This window comes from Meriones unguiculatus, chromosome 2, assembly GCF_030254825.1.
Source record: "Meriones unguiculatus strain TT.TT164.6M chromosome 2, Bangor_MerUng_6.1, whole genome shotgun sequence".
In the NCBI taxonomy this organism is placed as follows: Eukaryota; Metazoa; Chordata; class Mammalia; order Rodentia; family Muridae; genus Meriones; species Meriones unguiculatus.
In genome coordinates, this window is record NC_083350.1 from 113,503,275 (window position 1) to 113,530,274 (window position 27,000).

The 27,000-nt window shown below is 38.9% G+C and overlaps 1 protein-coding gene across 1 annotated transcript in view; it reads right to left on the reverse strand.

The window, feature by feature from the left end:
• Tmtc2 (transmembrane O-mannosyltransferase targeting cadherins 2) overlaps positions 1-27,000 on the reverse strand; it is a 420,888-nt gene that overhangs the window by 97,116 nt on the left and 296,772 nt on the right. The window contains exon 9 of the mRNA XM_060377973.1: positions 1,743-1,824. Coding sequence (XP_060233956.1) covers positions 1,743-1,824 — 82 coding nt within the window. The remainder of the gene's footprint in view (positions 1-1,742; positions 1,825-27,000) is intronic.

Here is a 27,000-nt window from a genome sequence, read left to right on the forward strand (position 1 = left end):
AAAAAGGCATGGAAAGGAACATCTGTTCCCTAAAATGCCTAGTCTTCTTGTGCTCTAGCAAAATCATCATGGGGCTAACCTGATATTTATAGGGGAGCCCGAAAGAGAAGGCATGAGAAACCCCTCACTTCAAATACATTATAAAGGAAAACCCGTGAAAATAAAGGCAAATTTTGAGGCCAAGTCGAATCATTCAACTGTGATTATAATCCAGTGGTAAGCAAGCAAAGGCAAATTGGTCATGTTGTATGTTACAGGCTTTTGTAGCATACATCATGCCAGAAAGAAAGCATCATAAGCTTAGGTTTACAAGCATATACATACAACAACATACTTGTAAATAATGCACTTGTAGCTGGCTCAGAGTTTCCTCCATTTTATTTTGTCCATTCTCTTACACTCCTGGCCATCACTTTTTTTTTTTTCTAGCTGAAAACTGGGAGAAAGAATTAATAATATACAGGCATATTACAAATTTAATTTCTGTCCACAGTTAAGTTTACTACTCAACAATATCTACACATTAAAATCAGTAGTAATTATTTTTAAAATCACTGAAATTTCCCACTTCTTACTTAAGATTCCATGCACTTTGCCCATCAGTTGGCCTTAAGTCTCAGTGTCTGCTTTGATAGTCCATGACAGCATAGTATCCAAGTGGGTTCCATAGTAATGGGAAGAGGGACTGTCTCTGACATAATCTAATAGGCCTGTTCTTTGATCACCTACCCCTGAGGGGAGAGCAGCCCTACCAGGTCACAGAAGATGACAATGCAGCCATTCCTGATGGGATCTGATAGACTAAGATCAGAAGGAAGGAGAGGAGGACCTCCCCTATCAGTGGACTTGGGAGGGGCAAGCCAGAAGAAGGGGGAGGGAGGGTAGGGCTGGGAGGGGAGTAGGGAGGGGCTTATGGGGGGATACAAAATGAATAAACTGTAATTAATAAAAAATAAAAAAGATAGAAAAAAATCACTGAAATTTATTTTAAAATTATTTTTTCAATCATTTACAAATTTGAGTTAATTCCCAAGGGATTAATAAAAGAAAATGCTTTTTGCTGTTGTTGTTCCTTCAGAGAGAGACCATCTACAGATCTAGTAGACAGAGAACATCTTATCCCACACCAACTAGCTGTATATTTTGCTGGCTAAACACATGAGTCACTATAATGATAGAGTGTTATATAAGCTCATTCTGGGCTGATTAAAGTCAAGGCTAAATGGCATGAGACAGACATTCCTTAGACTTGTTACAGCTTATGTTTGGCCTCACTCTTAGGCATTTACAGCCTGGTATACATTCATATCTTCCAGAAAGCAAGCCTTTGGGGCCAAAATGTAAACTCCTAAAACATCCAAGTTGGCATGCTCCATGAGTGATACATTACTGTAGAGAAGGAAAAAAAAAGAAGCTAATATTTTTATTGTAAACTATACATCAGACAAAAAGCTAGATGCTTTCCTGATGAGATCTCATTTAAACTCTGTGCTGAACTTGAAAGAAACAATTGGAAAACTGCCTTCTCCATTAAAAGCCAATGAAATTTGCTGAAGGAAAATGTAATGCAGAACCCTCCTGTATGTGATGTTTTACACGGAAAGGAAAAAATGTACCATGAGGCTAAATCTGGAAAGAAGAAGCCATCTTCCTATCAAAGGTCCTTGACCAGCAAAGAACCGAAATCTCATATCAGCATTGGCAGCAAATGTTGGGGGCATGGAGAAACTATCACCACTCACCATAGTGCATGTAACAGTTTCCTTTGGAGGGATCCAGCTCAATGGCCTTCAAGAAGAACTTTTCAGCCTCATTCTTACGACCCTTGAAAAACAGAGAAAATGGACGATTCAGCAATGGATTATGATGGATTAAAAAAAATATTTTAAACTGTGGGCACAAATGAAACACACTAATGTCTATAGATAAACACTGCTGGGAAAAAGCACTTATTTTCACCTAAATGAGGATGAGTAAGGAAAATCTGTTGAGAGTAAAGACTGATAACAGGATCCTGGAAACATCAAGAAGAGTCGGAGATGATGGTGAGCCCATCAAAGTGATGAAAGAGGGAGCTGGGGAAGTGAAATTTTTTTTTTTAAGTTTTATATGAAACAAAAGTGGAAAGTGGGTTAACAACAATATCACTGCCATTTTCTGTTGTCTTTGAGTGACAGCAGTGTGTGTACATGAATGTGTGCAGCACATGTGTACATACATGTGAAGGTCAGAAGAGGATCTCAGATGTTAAATATTTATCTACTCTTACTTCATGTGAATGAGTGAGTGTGTGTGTGTGTGTGTGTGTGTAGCATGTGCATGCCTGGTGTCTTCAGAAGACAGTGTTGAATCACCTGGAACTAAAGTTCATGCCAGCTGCCATGTGCATTCTGGGGACAGAACCTGGATTCTCTAGAGAAGCAGCAAGTTCCCGTAACTGCTGAGCTGCCTCTCCAGGCCCCCGGCCTCCTGTCTGAGGCTTGAGCTAATATACTTGCAAGGACTTTAGCAACTGAGCTACTGCCAAGCTCTTTCACTTTCTGTTTTATTTTCTTTATTATTTTATCTTAATAAAGCATTCCCTCAGCTCACATCATAGCTATTACTGCCAACAGGAGTTAGACACTGGGATTGAAAATGTATTATAGCTCCTACTCTCAAGTTCCATTCTGCTTGTCTTATACTAATTTCATGCAGAAGCAGATGAGCCAGGAATGGCTTTGACACAGGAATTCTAATCCAGAGAAAGGACTCAGCTTTCTAACACTGGAGCAAAGAGTCTGGAGCATGCCTGTATCTGTAATCAAATATTCAGAACATGATTAGAATCTCAGGGAACCACTTAAGTTAGAAAAGCAGCAAGATGGACCCAAGGTCACATTTCTGTAATTCTAACAGTTCTCTTGTAGCTGGGAGCCTGAAGCTGGAGGACCACAAGTTCCACAAGTCTGCCTGGGCTACTATAAGTGGGTGTATATATGCACATGCATGAGGCCAGAAGATATCAGCTGTTAAATATCTACTTATTCTTACTTCATGTGAATGAGTATGTTGCCTGTATGTTTGTATGTATGTATGTATGAATGAAAATAAGGCTAACCTGGGAAACTTATTAAGACTCTGTCTCAAAAATAATGCTAAAAGAGGGGGGGCACATGGATATAACTCAGTGGTTTGCTACAAGGCTCTAGGTTCAATTTTAATCATCAAGAGCAAATGCAAGTATGTATGCATGCAGACACACACATGCACACTAAACATAAACATGTACACACGTACACATGTCAAGGCACACACGCACACTTAAATGCACTAACACAAAAGCAGAGAACACAAAGTTCTGGGTTTGTGCTGAGGAAGAGCTCTTCTCATGGCCATTCTCATCTCTGATGCTTCAATCACACTGAACTCTAGGGAATGTTACCCAATCCCCAACCACCACACACCTCAGTGATCCCAAATGTTAACCAGAACAAGGGTTACATGAAAGAACACAAATAAAATGAATGATAGGCTTTAGAAAACTGTAAGTTTTCCCTTCCGAGTACAAAGGGAACAAATATTGGTCCCAGGTGATGAAGGTGACAGTTTTCTCCTAGACACCAACCACTGAAAAATGTTCTTTTGTGGATGTTATCACTACCTCCTTCCAATGAAGAAACGAAGTCACAACTTAGAGAATTTACAACAACTATTTTTCATTCGGAACTGAAGTTATGCTAACCTAGGACTTAATTAAAACCTAACTTACTGTCTTAGCCTGTCTTAAGCAAATGTTTGGGGACATCACGGAACAACAACAAAACAGAGAAATGTTTTCGTGAAATAAATTTATTTTTCTTGAAATAATATAATCCAGGAAGATTAGGAGGCAATGAAATATTTACCTGATTATTGTTTCTTCACAATTATTTATCTTAACAAATGAGGGGCCAGCGTGGGAGAAAAGACTAGGAAGAAATTTCCCAGAGTTGTCCCTGGTCTGGCATGACACAAATGAAGATCCATAGGAACTCTTACGTGGCTTCAAGGTTATGTTCAGACACAGTCTACAGTAAATATCTGCATGTCCCTTCTACTTTACATTCCACCGTACACCTCATGCCATGATTCATTCTCTGTTCATATGTATCTTTGAGACTGCGAGCTACTTTCCATTGGGAAATGTGTGGAATTCACCTATTACTCTCAATCTATGCAGCTTTGACTAATTTCTCTGTATCTGTTAGGGCTTTGTTCATTCACTCCTGAAAAGAAAAGCCATAGTCTTACTTGATTCTTCATTTATTCACTGTCCTAAGTGCTATGGGTTAGCCTCCAGCCTGTCCTCCCTATAACTAGAGATAACCTAATATGCAGAAAATGGGTGTCCAATGTTCTTCTTTCATTACACCAAGGCCACTGCATTCAGGAAGGCCTCCTCTCTAACAGTCAGTCTCATCAACTATCCGGTGACTAAAACTGCAACATTCCTTCAGAAACTTCTCAAGTTTGAACTTCAAAACAGAAAAGGAAGCATGGGGCAGTTTCATATATCTACACACACACACACACACGTGTGTGTGTGTGTGTGTGTGTGTGTGTGTGTTTCTGAGGCCTTCTTAAGGTAACAGCAGCAGTTAGATGTTAGATGCCCTTCACCAATTCACTAGTTATAAAGAACCTGGCAGCCTGGTGTCTGAAATAGAAGGATAGAGTATAGACAAGTAGAGCAATTCCATATTTTTTATCTATGACTCAAGAACAATCATCCTGTCTTTTAGCAGTATTTTGCTCTATTACAGAGGAAATAGGTGCAGGAAAGAGAAACAATTTTGCATGATGCTGTTCTCATGGTTATAGTCATTGCCCATTTATCCCAACACCTAAAGTGCACAACACAAAGGGTGAACTACCAAATGACTGCCTCATCCATTTATAACAAATGTGCACTATCAATGCCAGCAAGGTAATTTTGTGGAAGAACTATGTGGAGGAAGAAAACAGCCTCCACTTTATGGAAACACTGTTGTTTCTGAACAGCAGGGTTTTACAGACTTAAAACCATTCCAAAAACTAATTTTGAAAAAAGTAAAAACTATTTCACTGGACTTTTTGAATTAGACTGTGATGATAAATATAAAGTGATAATATTACCAAGGTGCCTTAAAAACTTATAATAAATGCTGCCCACTACTTGTATATATGCACACATGTACACACATGCAATAGACTGCTACTATGACTAACAAAGAATATGCTTTGCTGTATACCACAGCTTCAAAACACATGTTCATTCTTTAGATCATCAGGAAAATAATATTCAAAGAATTTATAGAAGAAGTTAATAAAAGCTATCAGTGGTAAAGTGCCCATAAAAATAGCATATGTGAATATTTATTTAAGGCTTTGAACTTTTTCCACTTAAGGTTTTGAGGATAGAAAGGAAGAAACTAGATCATTTATCAATGTCGTGGTAAACTGAGTAGTAAAAACCTCATGGACCTTCCACTGGTAAAACAACAGTAGGAAGCTATAAAAGCATGCATCAGTACTTAAGGGATGGTGGTTTGTGGTAGGACTCAGTTATTAAAGAAAACTAAGACCTATAATCTCCAATACAAGATGATCATGGAGATCTCTCTTCCTGGGGGAAGAAACTGCACTTCTCCAAAATGGAAAAAAAAATCTATCTGCTTTGGTTACTATTCAATTAAATCCCTCCCCCCAAAAAAGAAAAACCTCATGAAAGTGTCTAAACTTAAGAATCAATTAACTGAGAGGCATACACATTACTGAGCCTTAGGAAAAATGTTGCAGTCATGGGGAAGTAATATTTTATATAATCAAATTTGCTATTTCACTATTATTAGTTTGGGCCATGGGAGTTTTAAAATATAGAGAAAAATAATTTTTTGGAGGCTCAGGATATAGTTTGTCTGATAATGCACCTATCATGCTTAAGACCCTGGGTTCAGTCACGATTATATATAAACCAGATGTGGTGGTGCACGCCTCTAATCCCAGAACTCAGGCAGCGGAGGCAAGGTGATCATGAGTATGAAGCTTTCCGGGGCCACACAGCCAGTTCAAATCCAGCCTGGGTTACATGGAAGCCAATCTAAATAAATAAATAGATAGATAAATAGATAAATAAATAAGTAAATAAGCATACAGGCACACACACACACACACACCAGTATTGTTTAAATTCATGAGAAACAAACAAAGCAACAAAATCCTTGACACCCATGCTCCCAAACCTTGCCCGAACCAGACCCTCATCTCTTTGCGAGCAATGAAACAAATAACCATAAGGTCTTACTGAGTTAAGCTTATACAGCACATACCACAGCATGGCATCAGCTTCCAGCTACTTCAATTTGCTTCCTTATTAAACTGCTGGAGACACCACTGCAGCTCAGAAACAAGCTGCCAGCAGGGTGGGTACAAAGCAGGTGACATCTCTCCAAAGGTTAACTAATGCTTTTCAACTACACACTGCACTGCCATTAATAGTAGAGACATACGTTTTTACACACAAACGTATATAAACTACCACAATAACTCGAGAACCTTTTGCTTAAGGACTCAGAACAGTGCGTTCAATGTTAGAATGATAGTACCATACATGATTTTCATTTGAATTAATTAATTTTTAAAAGAAAAGTTAGTCACTCAGATATGTTGTTCCTAATCTTTATGAAGATAGATATGATCCACCATGTCTGTGTATGTACATATAACATGAAAGTATCGCCTAAGATCATCAGAGAACATATTTACATTACAATGCATAACAGTGGCAAAACTACAGTTATGAAGTAGCAATAAAATACTTTTATGGTTGGGGGTCACCACAACATGAGGAACTGCCTTAAAAGGGTGCATCACCAGGAAGGTTGAGAATCACTACCCTAGGGGAACAAAAAGGAGTAATGATTAGGGAAGGATAGACATAGTGGGAGAATCATACAACATATAGCTGTATGAAAATGACCTTATGGGGGGCGGGTGGTTGCAGTGCACACTTTTAATCCGAGCACTCAGGACACAGAGGCAGGTAGATCTTTGTGAGTTCAGGTCTCTTAGTCAATAGAGCTAGTTCTAGAGAAGCCAAGGCTACAAAGGAAAACAGAAAAACAAACAAACAAACAAACAAACAAACAAAAAACATGTCCTTTGGTAATACAAGGCCATGTACAACACATACAATTAAAAAGCTTTAGAAAAATGTAATAAAAATTACACTCAGATATTTGCACTAATTTTTAGTGACAGTTATTCATGGTGCTGTGGATGTCATCTACAATGTACCTTCATACTGCAGTCCAGAACAACAATTACACTAAAAAAAAATCCCTGATGACATGACATTGCACTCTTGTACTGCATTCTGACTTTATCCCAATTATTTCCTGGCACAGAGTCAGAAAAACACTTCCAGTTTTCTGAGCAATTTTATACCCAATAAAGATACCTTTGAACTTATTGGGTGATGGGACTACTGTTTGGGTTCCTAAATAGAGGCCAGTCAACAGAAAGACACAAGCATTCTATCCAGCTTAGAGTTTTCAGCTACACACTTGATACTGCCAGCAGGCTAAAGAAGATGGAGAGGGAACTAACAATTTACTATGCTGATGTGATGAAGCCTCAAATTAAGAAAATCCCTGAAGCCTAAGCTACAAAATATGCTGTGCTTCATTCTGGTTGGTGACTAGGAGCACAGCCATAAAAAGATTCCAGCACTGCCAGGACAGACCCTCCAGTTTGTTCTCACACTCCATCTACATACCTTTCATCTGGTAGTTCACTTAGGTCTGTTAAGTAATTGGCAATGGTAAGAAAACCATTTTTTTTCCCTGGGATTTCTAGAGCCACTCTATCAAAATGGCTTCTGCCAGGGAGTTATAGGAGCCATCAATGTGTTGTCAAGTCAGAGAGAAGTTGGGGATGGCCTAGAAACCTACAAGAGAAATAGAGGCTATATGACATTTAGTGTCAAAGTACAAGCAAATTGAGTGAAAGTATGAAGGAGAATGAATCTTATTGCGGAAAGTGTGTCATTGATATGCAGCTGAGTCTAAAAATCAGTCACATCATTTGAGTAAAGAAGGAGGGAATTAGTAGTTTGCAGATACCAAAAAGTAAAGATCAGAATATGTGAAACATTTAAAATATTCAACTTTCCCAGCCTGTAGGCATTTGTTTTGTTTTGATGACGGTGTCCTTTGCTTTACAGAAGCTTTTCGGTTCCATGAGGTCCCATTTATTGATTTTTGCTCTTAGAGCCTGTGCTATTGGTGTTCTGTTCAGGAAGTTGTCACCTGTGCCAATGAGTTCAAGGCTCCTCCCAGTTTTTCTTCTAACAGATTTAGAGTATCTGGTTTTATGTTGAGATCTTTGATCCACTTGGACTTTAGTTTTGCACAGGGTGATAAGTATGGATCTATTTGCATTTTTCTACATGTAGACATCCAGGTAGACCGGCACCATTTGTTGAAGATGCTACCTTTTTTCCATTGTATGGTTTTGGTATCTTTGTCAAAAATCAGGTGTCCATGAGTGTGTGGGTTTATTTCTGAGTCTGGTATTCAGTTCCGTTGATCCACCATTCTGTTTCTATGCCAGTACCATGCAGTTTTTAGTATTGTTGCTCTATACTACAGCTTGAAATCAGGGATGGAGATTCCTCCAGAAGATCTTTTATCATAGAGACTTGTTTTAGCAATTCTGGGTTTCTTGTTATTTCATATGAAGTTGAGAATTTTTCTTTCAAGGTATGTAAAGAACTGTGTTGGTAATTTGATGGGAATTGCATTGAATCTGTATATTGCTTTTGGTAAGATGGCCATTTTTACTATGTTAATCCTGCCAAGCCATAAACATGGGAGATCTTTCCATCTTAAGAATCTTCACCAACCCTCTATCTGACAGAGGGCTAATATCCAGTAAATAAAGAACTACAGAAGTTGAAAAGCAGCAAATCAAGTAATCCAATTAAAAAAATGGGGAACAGAGCTAAACAGAGAACTCTGGATAGAGGAATATCGAATGGCAGAGAAGCACTTAAAGAAATGATCAACCTTATTTGCCATCAGGGAAATGCAAATCAAAACAACCCTGAGATTTCACCTTACACCTATTAGAATGTCCAAGATCAAAAACTCAACTGACATCACATGCTGGTTGTGGAGAAAGGGAAACCCTCCCCCATTGCTGGTGGGAATGTAAATTTGTACAATTACTCTGGAAGTCAATCTGGTGCTTTCTCAGACAACTAGGAATAGCACTTCCCCAAGATCCAGCTATACCACTCCTAGGCATATATCCAAAAGAGGCTCAAGTACACAATAGGGACATTTGCTCAACCATGTTTGTAGCACCTTTATTTGTAATAGCCAGAAGCTGGAAACAACCCAGATGCCCCTCAACTGAAGAATGGATACAGAAATTGTGGTACATCTACACAATGGAATATTCCTCAGCAATAAAAAACAAGGAAATCATGAAATTTGCAGGTAAATGGTGGGAACTGGAAAAGATCATCCTGAGTGAGCTATCCCAGAAGCAGAAAGACATACACAGTATATATTCACTCATATACACATATAATATAAGATAAACCTACTAAAATCTGTAGCCCTAAAAAAACTAATCAAGAGGGAGGACTCTGGCTATAATGCTTAATCCCCATCCTGGCAGGCAAAGAGGATGGACATCAAAAGAAGAAGAAAACAGGAAACAAGTTAGGAGCCTGGCACAGAGGGCCTCTGAAAGGCTCTGCCCTGCAGACTGTCAAAACAGATGCTGAGACTTATGGCCAACAGTTGGGCAGAGTGCATGGAATCTTATGAAAGAAGTGGGAAATAGTAAGATCTGGAGAGGACAGGAGCTCCACAGAACCAAAGGAGAACAACAGAACCAAAAAATATGAGCATAGGGGTCCTTCCTGAGACTCATACTCCAACCAAGTACCATGCATGGAGACAACCTAGAACCCCTGCACAAATGTAGCCCATGGCAGTTCAGTGTCCAAGTGGGTTCCATAGTAACGGGAACAGGGACTGTCTCGGCAATGAACTGATTGGCCTGCTTTTTTATCACCTTCCCCTGAGAGGGGAGCAGCCACAGAGGAAGACTATGCAGCTACTCCTGATGAGATCTGATAGACTAGGATCAGAAGGAAGTAGAGGATGACCTCCCCTATCAGTGGACTTGAGGAGGGTCATGTGTGGAGAAGAGGGAGGGAAGGTAGGATTGGGAGGGAAGGAGAGAGGGGTTTATGGGGGGATACAAAGTGAATAAAATGTAATTGATAAAATTAAAGTAAAAAAATTACAAAAAATATTCAACTTACTTAAAAAAACAATATAATATGGCTAGGATGATGATGATGATTAACTTGCCAAATGTGACCTAACTTTTATGAGTTTATATAAATGACATTCATATAATACATAATTAAATTTAGTAAAATATAATAAAATCTTCCTGGAGGGAATCTGTGGACATCCCAAATCTTGAAATCATAGTTACATTCCAATAGATCATTTATATTTATAGGCATAAGTTCTGGGGAAACAGATATAAATACATGAAGTTGCTCAGTTTTATCCTTGCTGCCATGTTTACATAAGCTCAGTGTCTCTCACTGCAGATTTAAAAATTGTGATTCAATTAAAAATGATTTCATGGAAAACAAAATCTTTAAGACAGAGAAGTTCATGATTAATTTCTGCTAAATGTTGCAGACAAGGTGTAAATTGTAGTTTATAACCTAAATTATGTGCCTGAATTATACCACCTCTACCACTGGGTCATTTTGCAGTTGAGATTTCAACAGCAAGTTGAACCCAAGGATTGGTCCATTGGTATTTCAAGACTGATGAAGGAATTGGTACCCATCTAGAGTATAGTATTATAAAAAAATAAAATAAAACATCTGTGGTTTGTTAGTATTTAAAATATGTGGCCATAAACACAGTCCATTTAAAGCTACTGAGAGAGAAAAGAGTGCATAGATTCTATAGCAGTGAGTGTGCTGAGCAGTGTGTTGGTAATCAATCCTACGAACCTACCCTTGTGCAGCTCTCAGTCTAGTTGTGGAATAAACAGTTAACAGAAAATCCAGAACCCAGTCAGTTTTGAGTGCATTGACGAAAAAAAAAAAAATGGATAACAGGCAGAATAGTATCCAGTCAGGAAGTCAGGAAAATTAAGTTCTGAAGAACTTTGTGATGTATGAGACATTATCAAAGTGAATAAATGAAAAGCAGGCCAAGCAGAGTCAGCAGGTATAGACTGTTAGGAACTATCAAGAAAAATAACAGGGGATCCAAGACGATGGCGACCAAGGATGGATAGTGGAAGAAGGAGAACACAGGAAACGGGACAGGAGCCTACCACAGAGGGCCTCTGAAAGACTCTATCCAGCAGTGTATCAAAGCAGATGCTGAAACTCATAACCAAACTTTGGGCAGAGTGCAGAGAATCTTATGAATGAAGGGGGAGATAGTAAGACTTGGAGAGGACAGGAGCTCCACAAGGAGAGCAACAGAACCAAAATATCTGGGCACAGGGGTCTTTTCTGAGACTGATACTCCAACCAGGGACCATTCATGGATATAATCTAGAACCTCTGCTCAGATGTAGCCCATGGTAGCTCAGTCTCCAAGTGGGTACCCTACTAAGGGGAACAGGGACTGTCTCTGACATGAACTCAGTGGCTGGCTCACCTCCCCCTGAAGGGGGAGCAGCCTTGCCAGGCCACAGAGGAGGACATTGCAGCCAATCCTGGTGAGAACTGATAAGCTAGGGTCAGATGGAAGGGGAGGAGGACCTCCTCTGTCAGTGGACTTGGAGAGGGGCATAGGAGGAGATGAGAGATGGAGGCTGGGATTGGGAAGGAATGACGGAAGGGGCAACAGCTGGGACACAAAGCGAAAAAACTCTTCTTAATACTTTAAAAAAATAAAAATTTGATTAAATAAATAAATAAAATTGCAGCAAATGATTGAGTGAATCCAACAAAAGTCACATGAATGTTTAGAAGAGGAAAAGCATTGTATAAGACACAATAAACAGATGTCACATGATCTTTGGATTTCTATCATACCCTTGACATTGTTATCCAATAAAAAGTTGAGTAGGCTTTGCACCTAACATTAAATGGTCCATTAAGAGGTTTGCCGTACTTTGGACATGGGCCACACTTATCCACTCTGGGTGATTTTAGTTTTAGTGTATGTGTTGCTGGAGTCAGCACAGGGATATTTTCTGATGCTATATGAACATAGCAGAGAAGCCAATAATACAGCTCAGTAAAGAAAGCTACTTTCTACCATGCCTGAGTTTAATCCTCAGGATTCACTATGTGGTAGGAAAGAACTGATTCCCACAAGTGGTCTTCCATCTTGCATGCACACATGATTTATTTGATTAATTAATTAACTAACACAATTAAAAACACTGGAGTTATTTAAGCAGAGTAAGTTATAACTAAACAAAGCCTCCAGACTTGGAGTGGTGAACTCATTCCATTTTACAGAGTGTTTATACTCATGGACCACATGAGGGTGGCCATGGCTAAAGAGCTGAGAAGTAATTAGATGAAAGTTATTTTGTGTGTGTGTGTGAGACAATGAACGGCTTATGGATCTGCTGTGGTTATAGCATTAAAAAACACTCAGGGATGACTCCATAATTTTGCATTGCATCACTTGAACAAATGAAGGAATTATTTATTCTCATAGGAAAGATTTGTGAGTGCATCAGTGGGAACAAGCATGTGTAGAGGGCTATTAGAGTTTTATTTGTTTGAGATGTCAAGGCAACACAGACTCTGGAGGACTAAGTCATAAAGACCGGGTGTAGCAAGGGCCACACACCAAGAGTGGACAGGAAATAAAAGGACCAGATATCTGATGCTTTACATGCGAAAGGAGGAAAGAAAGAAAACTTGCAAAAAGGCCAAGGAAGAGGAAACTAAAACAGTAAAATCAAAAGCAAACCAAATCACCTACTTACAGCTGTAAAGTTTCTAATAACAGACAAAAACATATTAAGAACTTGCATCAAGTATTCTGGAGCATTTTAAGGGACTATTTGAAATTATGGGAAACTCTCTGAAACATCCTGTACACATGACGTGGCTGCTGTGCCTTCTTGAAATCCAAACAAATGTGATCACCCAGAGGAGACCCTCCACACAATTGCAGGTGCAGGAGAATCACAGACGATCCCGTCGATTAACAATTCCTTGTGGAAGCGAAAGACATCCTCAGTCCCTCATCTGAGAGTCCAACTGCCCACAGCTGTGAGTGGTCTGGGGTCATGGCTACACAGGAGGTGGGAGGCAGAATGAAGTAATGACTCTGCTAATCTAGCACCTGTGAGTCATCATCCAGGCTACTGGTGGGACTTTCCACTGACTTGGCTGCCTACGAGTCACTCATGATACTGGAAGTAACCCTTCACCCATCATCCTGTAATTAATTCCAATAAACTCGTTCTCTCATCATGCTGAATTTGGCAAAATTGTTTCTTGGTCTGTCAGTTTTCTATCTGTTGTGAATAGATGTTTCTTTCGTATCTCTCTAGAAAAATAAAAAAAAGCACATGCGCACACACACAGCCCTTGCCTTTCGAAAGCATATATGTAGAATGTCTGAAAATACTAAATATTCAAATGTGTTGCCTTCTACATGGGTAGGTAAAACTTTAAAATTGTTAAGGTATAAAAATAAAGTAGCTAACACTTCTAAATAATACATAATTGAAGGTGTTTAACATAGTCAGACTTCTCTTATGTTACAATTACAATTTACTGTCTACATCAGTTCATTTGTATATCTTCCCTAAAGCTTAAAGGAATCATGCTACACTGTAAGAACATTTCAGAGGAGATAATTAATTTGATGGGATTGAACCAAATCTTAAACTACCTCTGTGCAAATTACTTTCACGTTATATTGTTAAACCAAACTTAGAGTCACGTTAAACCTAATGTCTCATTATTAACTCTTATCTATCAATAATCTTAGTTGGTGAAAACAGTATTCAGAAGTACCATTAAAATGCCCGGCAAAGCTCTAGTAAAGTAGAAATTTTGCTTTAATCAACTCTGTAATTAAATCATAGGTAAGTATACTCCAAGCATCTACCTTAAAGATATGTGTGTGTAACCTTTAAGTTAAAGAACAAAATATCTATCTACTTTTAAGTAAAATAATTAAAGTTAATTAATTCACTAAATATGTTTATTGATTCCCTTAATTCTACAAACTAAGGTGAAAAGGGGTTTTAATGACAGGCAAAACTCCTGTACTGGTATGTATGTACGCATGGCCATAAAGGGTAGTTTTAAGACTGCCATTAGAACCAAAAAATCTGGGCACAGGGGTCTTTTCTGAGACTGATACTCTAACCACGGACCATGCATGAGATAACCTAGAACCCCTGCACAGATGTAGCCCATGGCAGCTCAGTGTTCAAGTGGACTTCCTAGTAATGGAAACAAGGGCTGTTTCTGACATGAACTCAGTGGCTGGCTCTTTGTTTTGTTCACCTCCCCCTGTAAGGGAGCAGCCTTACCAGGCCACAGAGGAAGACAATGTAGACAGTCCTGATGAGACCTGATAGGCTAGGGTCAGATGTAAAGGGAGAAGGACCTCCTCTATCAGTGGACTGGGGAAGGGGCATGGGAGGATAAGAGGGAGGGAAGGCAGACTTGGGAGGTGAAGAGAGAGTGGGCTACAGCTGGGATACAAAGTGAATAAATTGTAATAAATAAAAAAATTATAAAAAGGCTACCATTAGAAAGAGCCAAGACACAGTGAGGGTTTAAAAACAAAGAATAAAGAAAATCACAACAGAAATTACAACTGGTATAAAGGTTAATGCCAAGGATTATTATGTTTAATTGAAAATTAAAAAGGTAAATGTCCCCAAAATAAACTTTGAAAATTTCTAGATAACTTTCCAAATTATCTAAATTATAAGTGCCTAGGTTCTTCAAGCTACATCTTTTCCTTCTAGGTACTCTTGACACTTGATTCCTACTTTTGTTGTAACACTTTTGTACTCTAATTGCCATTTATAATCTCTTTCCTAATTGTAAAACACTTTAGAAGAATTGTTTAAATAGCAGTTAGCCAAAGGCCAGATAAATGGTAAGTGGTGAAAATGCATCAAGAATGTTAAATAGCTTGCAAAAGCAAGGGTTCAAAACACAAGCCTTTTAAATATAAACAACAGAAATTTTTTCTTACAGTTCTGGTGGCTGGAAAGTCCCCCCAAAACTATATAAATACATACACTTATGGGAAAATGTTGGATGAGTGGTAGAAATCACAGTGGCCTGAATAATATCCAGAATGACACGCCTAACGCCATCAATAGTGACAAAATTCCTCTCCATAAAGAAAAGCAAGAAATTACAAATTTAATCAGCATTATGTAATCCACATGATGGTTACAAAGTGCATGGTGAAAATGTCTTCCAGCAGGAAGATCTCCATGGCTAAAGTGGGGGATGCTCCTAAAGATGCAATGAAAATGGGAGCCCTCAGGTCTTAGCTCACAGCAACAAATCCAAATACCCATCTGGCCTGCTGATGTGTTGGGTGCTGTTTCCTGAGCAAGGTCATAAGCAATCACAGGGCTGCTCCAGCCTAACTGTTTAGCAATAACAAGGGGTGCTACTCTGAAGGGACCCGCAGGGCCTCTTCTGAGCTCGCCGAGCTCAGACTTGACTCTGTTGCAGAAGTTTAAACCCCTTGGGGACGGTTGGGAAAGCTGTCTTGTGAGAGTAGAAAGGAAAGAGCCCAAACAACAGCTGTTTTGCAGCTGGGTCACAAAGGAGAGCAAAAATCCCTGGACACCATAAAAGGTAAGGGATGATGGCAAGGAGATCCCAGTGCCTCCATTTGTCACTGGCAGGGTGCCACTTGTTCTGAAATCCAAATGCTCTCCAAGAGGACAAAGCCAGATGTAAATAATTCCCCAATTTCAATTCATTTCATTTCTTTTGGTAAAAAGCTTCAGCAATAAAGGATGCGGGAGTCACTTAATTTATTTAGACATAAAATTCTTTGATGATTTACCAGGGACACTAAAAGAGAGCACCGGGTTCAGAAACAGAAATCTGAGAACCTAGAAGGTAAACAGCCAGAGGAAGTCACTGAATTGAATGAGTTTCATGTTCTTCAGCTGTGAGTCAAATATCTCATTAATTGAACTCCATAAGTCTTATCCTCAGAAAAAGAGGATTCATCCCAAACATAGTGAAAACTTCATATTAAATATAACCTTTTAAATGGAAATTATTCGTTTTCTTTTGCCAAGGTTATATTTTTATTTTATGTATATGAGAGCTTTTGCCTACATTATGTATGTAATGTATGGATGTGTGTGTGTGCCATGTGCGTGCCTGGTGCCCAAGGAGATGCCAGGAAAGGGAGAAGAGGCTGTCATTCCCCCCAGGCCTGGAATTTCAGATAGTTGTGAGCTGCCTTGTGGGTGCAAGAATCAAACTTGGATTTCACATCTGCAATAAATGAGAAAATTCACCTATTTCTTCATGTCTGTTCAGCTGAAGCTAAGGTTGAGAAACTTTGCTGAGACCTAAAATCAACAAAATTTAATTTTGTGTACTAATGAACTAATACATAAAACTAATATATTGCAGATAGAACTACTTACTCTCTACTGAAAGTAATTTCAAGGTAAAGTTGCCCCTAAAATGTACAATATTCTAGAGAAGTTCTTAGAAAAGCACACCACATTTGTACTCAAAGTGTATGTGGCAATTCTAAAGTAACTTCCAGTTTTCCCAAAAATACTGTTTATGTTCAATTTTCCAATGGAATTAAACCCACAATCACTTCCTAGTTTAGACAAATTTTATAATTTGCCCTAATTCTTGTCATTCACAAGCATTCACTTGAATCCGGGGAATGATACACTGGTTCTTACAGCTTCACCGTGTCCCCACGTGAAGCATCCCTGAGCTCTTACTGTTGCCTGACACGCCTAACAAAAAAGGCATTAACAAAGACACCGTTCACAGTGCAAGACCTGGGAACATGTCAAGAATGATTAAGCTTTCATTTCTCTCCTTTACTAACCAAAAGTCATTTTTTTTAAGTAGTCTATTGTAACATGCTACAATTCTACTCCTCCAGGCTCAGGAGTTATGAGATTTTTGTAAGTACTCTCTGTCACATTACATCCTTATAATGTATTAGATATTAAATCCCATTTTGTTTATGAAGAAACCGAGGCACAAAGAGGCTAAGCCCCTTGCCCAAAGTATAGATATGTGGCTTGCAAAGCTGGATTCATAGTCAAAATAGATGTAGAGTTTGTGCTATGACATTACAAAAAAAGCATCTAATAGATCACCACCAGGAATTGTGGGAATAACTAAAACATAGCTTATGGCATGGGCAGAAGAGCCTTGGTAAAGTACTTACCATGCAAGCATGAGGACCCGAGTTTAATTGCACAGGCATTGTGGTTGCAAGCACTTGTAATCCCAAGATTACAGGAGGAACTCTGTAGCTTACTGGCCAGCCAGTCTAGCTTCATTAGCCATCTCAAAAAACAAAGTGTACACATATGTAGGGGGCCTAGGCCAAGTCCATGTGACTTGATGTTCTGGGATGGGTTGGGGGGGGCTCCACTTTTCTGAGGGGGAAGGGAGGGAGGATTTGGGAAAGATAGAAAGAGATAGTCCAGGAGGAGAAGAAAGGGGCTATGAATGGGAGGTAAAGTGAATAAATAAATAAACAAACAAACAAAGTGGACATGTTCTAACAAATATCACCTGCAGCGTTATTGCCTCCATTATGTACATCTGGACACAAACATAGACTCTTGGGCACACACTTGTTTTTTTTATTTTATTATTATTTTTTTTATCAGTTACATTTTATTAACTCTGTATCCCAGCCGTGTCCCGATCCCTCATTCCCTCCCAGTCCCTCCCTCCCTCCCTCATCTCCACCGTGCCCCTTTCCAAGTCCACTGATGGGGGGGACCTCCTCCCCATTCATCTGATCCTGTTTTATCAGGTATCTTCAGGACTGGCTGCAAAGCCCTCCTCTGTGGCCTAACAGGACTGCTCCTCCCTTCGGGGGTGGGGAGACCAAAGAGCCAGTCATTGAGTTCCTGTTAGAAATAGTCCTTGTTCCCCTCACTTTGGGAAACCAATTGGGCACACACTTGTATACATGCATACACACCAATCTTCCAACAACTATACCTTATAAAGCTAAATTCACAGACCTTCCCAACCATTTATTCATCGTGTTTTAGAAAATAAGAACCATATGCCTGGTCCCACACCATGTATTAGATAAGTCAAGCTAGAATTAGATCATTATTGCTTTTACACATCATATATATATATATATATATATATATATATATATGTAAAATCTCATGGTGATTTGGGAGGTAGGACCTCACGAACTCTTAAGTTATACTTAGGAGGGCTCTCATAAGACAAATGTATAGTGAATACATAAGAAAAGCAATAGATGTTAGGATATCAGTTCTGCCTGAGTGACTCAGGGGAAAATTCAAGAGGAGGTGGCATAAAAAGCTAACAGATGGGAGAAAAGCTGGCCAGGCCTCAAGTAATGGACTTTCAAATTAATGCTGGAATTAGATGACTAAAAACTCTCTTTATAAAATTTAAATTAAGAGAATGATTTAGAAATTCTATTAGTTTAGCACATCCTAAAGGATTGGCAACCTACAAAGATTAATTTGGTACAAAATTCTCTATAATCCCAGCACATGGGAAGTGGAAACAGGATAATCAGTTCAGGCCAGACTTAGTAATTCAGTGAGTTTGAGGCCAGCATGGGCTATATGGAAGCTTGTTTAAAAAAAAAAAAAAAGGGTACAAATCAACTCAGAAAATTTATTTGAAAAATTAAGTGTATTTGACAACTAAATCTAACTGAATTTCTACTTGGCTAGAAATGATTTTTGAGCCATTTTCTGTGAACAACTGTGATTTACAAAGAAAGAAAGATCTATTGAACACAACATCAGTGAAGCAATACTAATTTACCTTTCCTTCTATAGTACGGTATGACTAGAGATGGTCCATAAAAAGATTATAAGAACCCTTAAACTGGATGGAAAGGGGAAAACACACAAATGGCCAGAGATTGGCAACTTGACAGCAGAATGCGGCTGTATATATATAAATACATGTGACAAGCATATCGCCGGACTGGACCATTCCCAAGCCCAAGAAGAGGAGTGTTCTGGTTGAAGTACATACACACATGTGCTTTGGTATTATTACAAAATAAAAATCTTTTCTTTCTGACAGGAATGTGTAATTTCACTAGAAAGTATGGGCCATGAATAGGAAAATATTGAGTGCACAAGTACCAGGGTGACACAGACTAGAAACTTTCAAAGTGTTTTTCTCTGAATAGACATTTTAATAGGAATTTGGCTCAGGAGTAAATTATCACTGTCAACTTCTAAGACCTTCTTGATCTTGCTTAGAGAAATGTGTGATGTTGGATACCATAGAACTCACTAACATCAACCTCCCCAACTGTCTTCATCACATTGTTCAGTTTAATTGTCACCTGAGTTGGCAGGCTTCTCTTTGGGATGCAAGATGAATGGAACTCACATACACAACCATAGATCACCTTTGAAGAAGAAATGCACAGGTTTATAGGATGACAATTTAGAAACATGACCTCATTCTTTACACAGATGCTACAAACAGAGCAAGCTTGGGAAGGCAGGTGTTGACCTGCTCTGCTTCTCAGACTGTAAGATTGTATATATTGGGTACATGAAGTCATGTCATGGACAGATGTGGAGGTTTAAAGAGTTGTGGAAAATCCCAAGCCATTACACTAAATCATTTAAAATTATTTCTGTCTCCGAATAGGAGTGCCTATGTTATAAAAAGAGAGGCATTGGTTCAAAGGAAGGGATGCTATCTTGGAGATCAGAATCTTCTCAAGAATGGTCCTTTGGTCAGCTGTGATCCTTGGGATACACAGATAATATCTCCAGGAATTCAGCTCATTACGGGGATACAGTAATAACTCCTGATCATCAGTTCTGCAACTGGGAAAGTACACAGAGAGATCGTAGAGAGTTGCATGGTTATATGGTAAGTGCAGAACAAAAACTGGCTTTTAATACCTTCATATAAGAAGCTGCAGCAGTGCTTAAAGAGCATTGGATGATGGAAAGGACATTTGAAAAGCACAGAACAAACTCTGTGAGCATTCAACCAGACTATGCCAGTTTTCTTAACTAAAGCATTTATACCCAATCCATTTACCCAAAGGCAAACCAGTGATATACAGGATTAGTTTTGTTATGTTTGAAATAGCCTTTTTGTAACAAACTTGCAAGAAGAGCTTTGTGATCAGAGATACTTTTGCCAACCAAATTGTCTCTCGTTCTGGAATGCCTTAGACCACTGAAGGCAAAATTTGCCCGTAAGGTTCTAGAAAATTGAAGCCAAGAGGAAGCAGGAAGATTACCTAAGCTCAAAATAGAATTTGCAGTTAAAAGAACTAAAGATTTGCTCTTGATCAAACTGGAAAATGCATATAAATACTGGTGACAGTTTAAGGATTCTTCAACTACCTCCTACCAACCATAAAAACACATTTTGCAAAAGGTTCATTTTCTGCTGGCAATGTTGACAGGATTTGGCAAGCTCACGCTGAAGTCATGAGCAGGGTGTAAAGTGCTACCAATTTTACACTCAGGGGAAAGAGTTATAATTGGCTGTGATATTACAATTACTTGCTGTTTCAGAGAAAAATATTAGTTAACCAAAACACTCTTTATCCACATAACATCAGAATCTTTTTCTCAAATGCAAATAGCTAGAGATTAGTATAAGTAATGACTTCATTTCAGAAAAAAATATCACAGTAAGATAAAAAAGTCCTAGATAGGCAATCAAGGAAAAATTACTGTCAGGAAACACCTATATAACATTTACAATGAAGGATAAACAAGAAACAAAAGTTTTTAGAAGGCAGTATTAGTGGATTGACAGACAAACTACGAAACTATGAGAAGAGTAAGTTAAGGGACTAAAGGAGCATAATAATCAGTAAAGAGTCAATAGGACCCGTTCTTCTAAGTGCTCATGCTTCTGGAGTGTGAAGTTTTAGAAAAGCGTGGCTTAAAATGCCCGCAAATCCATTCACTTGACAGATGTTTTAGAGGTGTACAATATTATGGAAAATATTTTTGAGAGGTATTTTTTTTGTAAAATAAAGATTTATTAAATCCATTTTACACAGTAATTGCTTATATCTTTTAAAGTCAGGTCTGGAGTTAAGACAGAATCGTGAGAAACAAAAGTGAAAAGTTTGTTTTTTTCTCTAAGATATTTTATTATTGGGCTTCTTAGTTTTCTTTGTGAGATTACAATATAATTGCAACTTTTCTTCCTTCCCCATGCTCTCTTCAAAGCCTCCTATATACATACCCTTCCATGTTTTCCTTCAAAATCATCACCTCTTTTTTTTACCTTTATTACATGTATATATGTATATACGTGAATTCCTAAATATAACCTGTTAAGTCCCTACAATGTTACTTGTTAAGATCACAATGAACTTCAACGAAAAGCACATACCAAAATAAAAAAGTAACTTTTTTCCATCCTCTTTATCAATTCACACCCAACCTAATTACTTTATATAGAATATACTTCCTATGATTCTTACTCCATCAAATGTGTAGGTCAAGCTCTTTTTCTAAAATATAAAAATATTTTTAAATCCCTATGTAAAAATCATACTATTTCTGGCTATTACACCTCATATTTAACAAAACCAAAGGATAGAGAATGATCAGCATTCTGGTACACCTGACAGAAGACAAATTCATTACCATAACTACTGTTCATGCAATTCTTCAAATTTAACCCTATGAAATGGGTGGCTCATATTAAACTCTTGTGATGTTTCACTCTAAGGGTGCCAGAGGAAAAAAAGTCAGCCACAGAAATCACACTGTGATATGCTATTTAACAGAAAATAATGAGGGCTATATCAACTTAGAGTGTCTTTCTTCCCAATGCTGGTCATCCTCTCTACATCCAAAACGTAAATCACATCACTGAGACAAATGAGAATAAGGTGAGCTTATTTTATACTCAGACATGTCTACATATGCTGTCTACATATTTGACCTTTTAAGTTCACTCATCAGTCCCTTCTTATTGCTCAGGCCTCTACTAATAGATTGGGCCAACAAAACAGCTAGGGGAAAAAAAATCACTTGATGTTTTCAGTTGCTTTTTCCCACTTAGATCACCATTATCTACCTAACTACATAATCATTTGCATACATCTTCATCTTCATAATTTTTCCCTTCTTATGTTTAATTTTTGTTTTGTTTTTCTTGGCTCATGCTTTACTTCCACTATACAATATCAAAATAATCTATTAATTCAATAAACAGTTCCTACTCTTGGCATTTAAAGGGGAGGATAGCTGGCAAACCCCTGTCTAATGGGAATGACAGACTCTGAAGTAGCTGACAGTAGGCAAAGATGATGCACCTACCTTCTGGAGGCACAGATTATAGAACAATTAATGCCATGGATGCAAGTGTTTGTGCAGAATTTTAAAAAGAAACTTATCTATGAACTGGATCAGTCATTGCATTGAGTCGCTTCTTCATCTTTTTAACAAGCACCATAGGAAAAACTAAGTCAGACAAAGTCCAAGCGTGGAGAGGGGAAGGAGTCATGAGGTTGCACGCCAAGCTGAGGAGCTATTGGGAGAAATACTGCTGTGGGAGGGAGAGCAAGTTATCTTCAGTGACGTGAACCTTGAGAAGTTACTCATGTTGCAATATATGGCCCTATGCCCATACACATGCTGCAGAAGTAAGTGGACTTAGCGAGCTTGAAAAGAAAAAAGAGCACACAAAATTGGGAGGAATCAGTGGCTGGGGTAATAGGGAAGAGCCTGGAGGGAGGGAATGGGGGCAGAGGGATGGGCTTGATAATTTACTTCATGAAATATTAAAACAATATAAAATTCAGAAATAAATACAAATTAATGAATAAGAACTAAGTGTTACCACCAAGGTGGTAACAGTTATGGACCGAAGTCATTACTTCTCTTTTTTTTTAAACATTGTACTTTTATTTTATTTTTCACAGTTTACTTATTTATTCGTGCAACATCCCAATTGTAGCCCCCTCCATCCTATCCTACACCTTACCCATATCCTCTCTCTCCTACTCCTCAGATAAGGGGAGCGCCCCCTACCAACCCATGCCAGCATAGCAAGTCACACCAGGACTGAGCATCTTTTTCCCCTGCGGTTGGTCAAGGTAGGCCCACCAGAGGTTAGTGATGAAAAGGCAGGCAAAAGAGTACATGTTAGAGACAGCCCCCCCCCTCCCATTTCTAAGGGACCCACATGAAGGCTGAATCCACATGAAGGCTATGTATATGTAGGGGGCCTAGGTCCAGTCCATGGTTGGTGCTTCAGACTCCTTAAGCACCCCGGGGCCTAGGATAGTTGGCTCTGTTAGTCTTCCGGTGGAGCTCCTGTCCCCTCCGGGTACATTTACTTCTTTTGTTTTTCTTTTTTATTTATTTTTTAATTTTTTTTATTAATTACAGTTTATTCACTTTGTATCCCACTGTAGCCCCCTCTTTCATCCCCTCCCAATCCCACCCTCCCTACTTCATCTTCTCCCATGCTCCTCCCCAAGTCCACTGATAGGAGAAGTCCTCCTCCCCTTCCCTCTGATCCTAGCCTATCAAGACTCATCAGGACTGGTTGCATTGTCTTCCTTTTTAAAAAGGAAAATCAAACAAGGACTTAGAAAGTCAAGTGCTCAGGCTGTGTGAAACATTAAGTATTACTTGGTTGAAGGCATGTTTGAGATGAAGATGGATGGATGAGTAGGAGTTTGCCAAACAGACAGGCAGGAGTAAAATATTCTAGAAAAGGGGAGCAGCAGATTTGAAAAGACAAATGAATTAAGTGACACAGTATCTTTACAGAATCATCAGAAGTCTAATACTGTGGGGGGGGGAGGGATGGGTGAGGGGCTGGATAGGAATACTACATCCAAATACAGTGGTCCCTCTCATGCAAACACACAGTAAAAATAACAACAATAATCTTGTTTGTATTCACAATGGCTAGCATTTACTGAGTCTGTGCCAGGTGACGGCCTGACCGCATGCTCTAATTATTATGCTCTAAATTATTAACACACGTGTGGACACATTCATCCTTTCCAATCATTTACAGTCATTTCACAGACAAGCATGGAAGGGGTGGTATTGACTCAATAGCTTGCATTTAACCAGCATCAGTGATCTGTTAAGTATGGAACAAGCCAGGCAGGAAGGAGGCAGCATTCATATAGGGGCATTCTTCCAAGATGACAATATTTATGAAGAAAGCAAGCAAGCTCTGTGATTAAATACATTTCTCTAAATGTCTTTGGCTATACTTTTGAAATACTAAGAAAAAGTGTACATTCACTACATTCTATCTTGTGAGCTGGGAAAGAGAACCCATGACATATTCCATAAATATTTGTGATGTCTGATACAGTCAGACACAGACATGGATAGTGATATCAGATATGGAGTACACATGCACAGAGGTAACAGATGTGATGTGCTCTATAATGAGTGCTATGAGTGAGACGGAAAGATGCTCCAAAGAGTAAGAGAAAAATCTCACAGAAGTTTTATTAAAACAAAACAAAAGCCATATAAAAATTCTATCATCCCATTCTTACAAAACAGCAATAACAAATCAAACAAATAAACACACACACACACACACACACACAAACCCTCAGAATTGCTGAAACGATCCTGTACAATAACATCTTCTAGAGATATCTCCATCCCTGATCTCAAGATGTACTTTAGAGCAACAGTAATAAAAACTACATGGAAACGGCAGCAAAACAGACTGGAGGATAAATGGAATCAAATAGAAGATCTAGAAATAAACTCACAAACCTATAGATACTTGATTTTTTTACAAAGAAGCCAAAACCATACAATGGGAAACAGATAGCATCTTTAACAAATAGTGCTGGACTAACTGGATGTCCACATGCAGAAAAATACAAATATTCTCATCTTTATCACCTTGTACAAAACTAAAGTCCAAGTGGTTCAAAGACCTCAACATAAAACCAGAAGACAATGCAGCCAGTCCTGATGAGAACTGATAGGTTAGGGTCAGATAGAAGAGGAGGAGGACCCCCCTTATCAGTGAACAAGGGGAGTCCTATAGGGGGAGCAGAGGGAGGGAGGTTGGGGTAGGGAAGTGATGAGACAGGGAGCAACAGCCAGGTTTCAAAGTGAATAAACTGTAATAAAAAATAACTAATTAGAAAAAATAAATAAATAAAACTTAAAAGAAAGCATCAGAAACAAACTCAGATGTTGGAGTATGAAGCAGATTTTGGAATTATCAGATGAAAAACCTATTAACTGTGATTCATACACTGATGGTTCCAATCAAAACATGGAGAACATGGAACATCAAAAGGGTAATGTCGGTATAAAGATACAATAGAAAAAAAGAAAAAGAAAACATGTTAAAAATCAGAAACACTGTGAAGCCATCAAAAATACCTTGGCTGTGTTCATCAGAAGACTCAGCAAGAACAAGGGAAAAATCATCAAGCTGGGGGATGGTCAAGAGAAACATCCCAGACTATACACAATGGGGAAAAAGAAAGAAGGAAGGAGGAAAGGAAGGGAGGAAGGAAGGAAGGAAGGAAGGAAGGAAGGAAGGAAGGAAGGAAGAAAAGCATAGGGTATCCAAGAACTGTGTGATTTCATACATGTAATAAGAATAATTAAAAATCTGTCAAAAACTTCTATATAAATGATTGGTGCCCCTGGGGATATATCATTGGGGTATCACTCAAGTGTGTTATTGGGAGGTGCCATGGAGCTGTCAGAGATAGAAGCTATTAGGATGTTCAAGTTTCACTGAGCCATACCTTAGAGGAGAAGGGAGGCTCCACAGCACTCTCCTAGTCTCTTCCTGGCATTGTGTGATCTGTTGCTTCAATATATGCTCCCATTATGATTTGCCACCTTCAGCATTGGCTCAACATAATGGCAGTGCCCATTCAAAGGCTGAGCCATAGGTGAATATAAACTTTCCCTTATTTCATAAGTATACCATTGTGATCCTCCCTTCCCTAGGGAGCAGAAAGGATGAATGTGGTATGAACGGCTGTGAGTACTGCGGAGAAAACTTCTGGGAGTCAGATTCAGAGAGGCAATTCATTTTATTGTTTCAGGACACTGCTGTGTGTAAGACTTCCTAGAGTTACAGGTGGGAAGGGCTGATTGAGCATAACACAGCACCGAATAATCATATGGGCGGGGCAAAGGAGCGGGACTCCTGTGGGAAGTCACCTATCACTTGCAGGAGGCTCTGTGCAGGCTCATCCTCCAAGCAAGGTCAGGCATCTATGCCCAGAGATGCTCTCCAGATAAAGCCAGCCAGAGAAGAGGAAGCCCTGCTGAGAAAGGCAGTTCACCTTGCAATGAGCTTGGAGAGCTTTCCAGACAAGGTGGACTGTAACCTTAATAGCAGGATCTTCCAAGATACCATGTCAAGTATTTCATCATAGTGATGCAAAGGGCTTGATACACTATGTATAACATTACTTGTTGATCTAGTGTTTGCTTAACAAGCAATTGTTTGTTGCTATTGTTTAGAGCAAACTGAAGTGTACCAAGTTAGTCAATTTCCCCTTGTTATAATAAAAGTACCTAAGGGTGGAAACCTCAAAACTTTGGAGACTAAAAGCTCAAATGGCATGGTTCTACCAGTAATAAAGGCATCCTTGGCTGCATTACATCAAAGGACTCAAGCAGAAATATGTGCAAGAATGGCAGATCACATGACATCAGCCAGAGAACTGAGAGGCCTAGTATTGTCTTTTAACAAAACTTCCCAAAAATCCAAGGTTC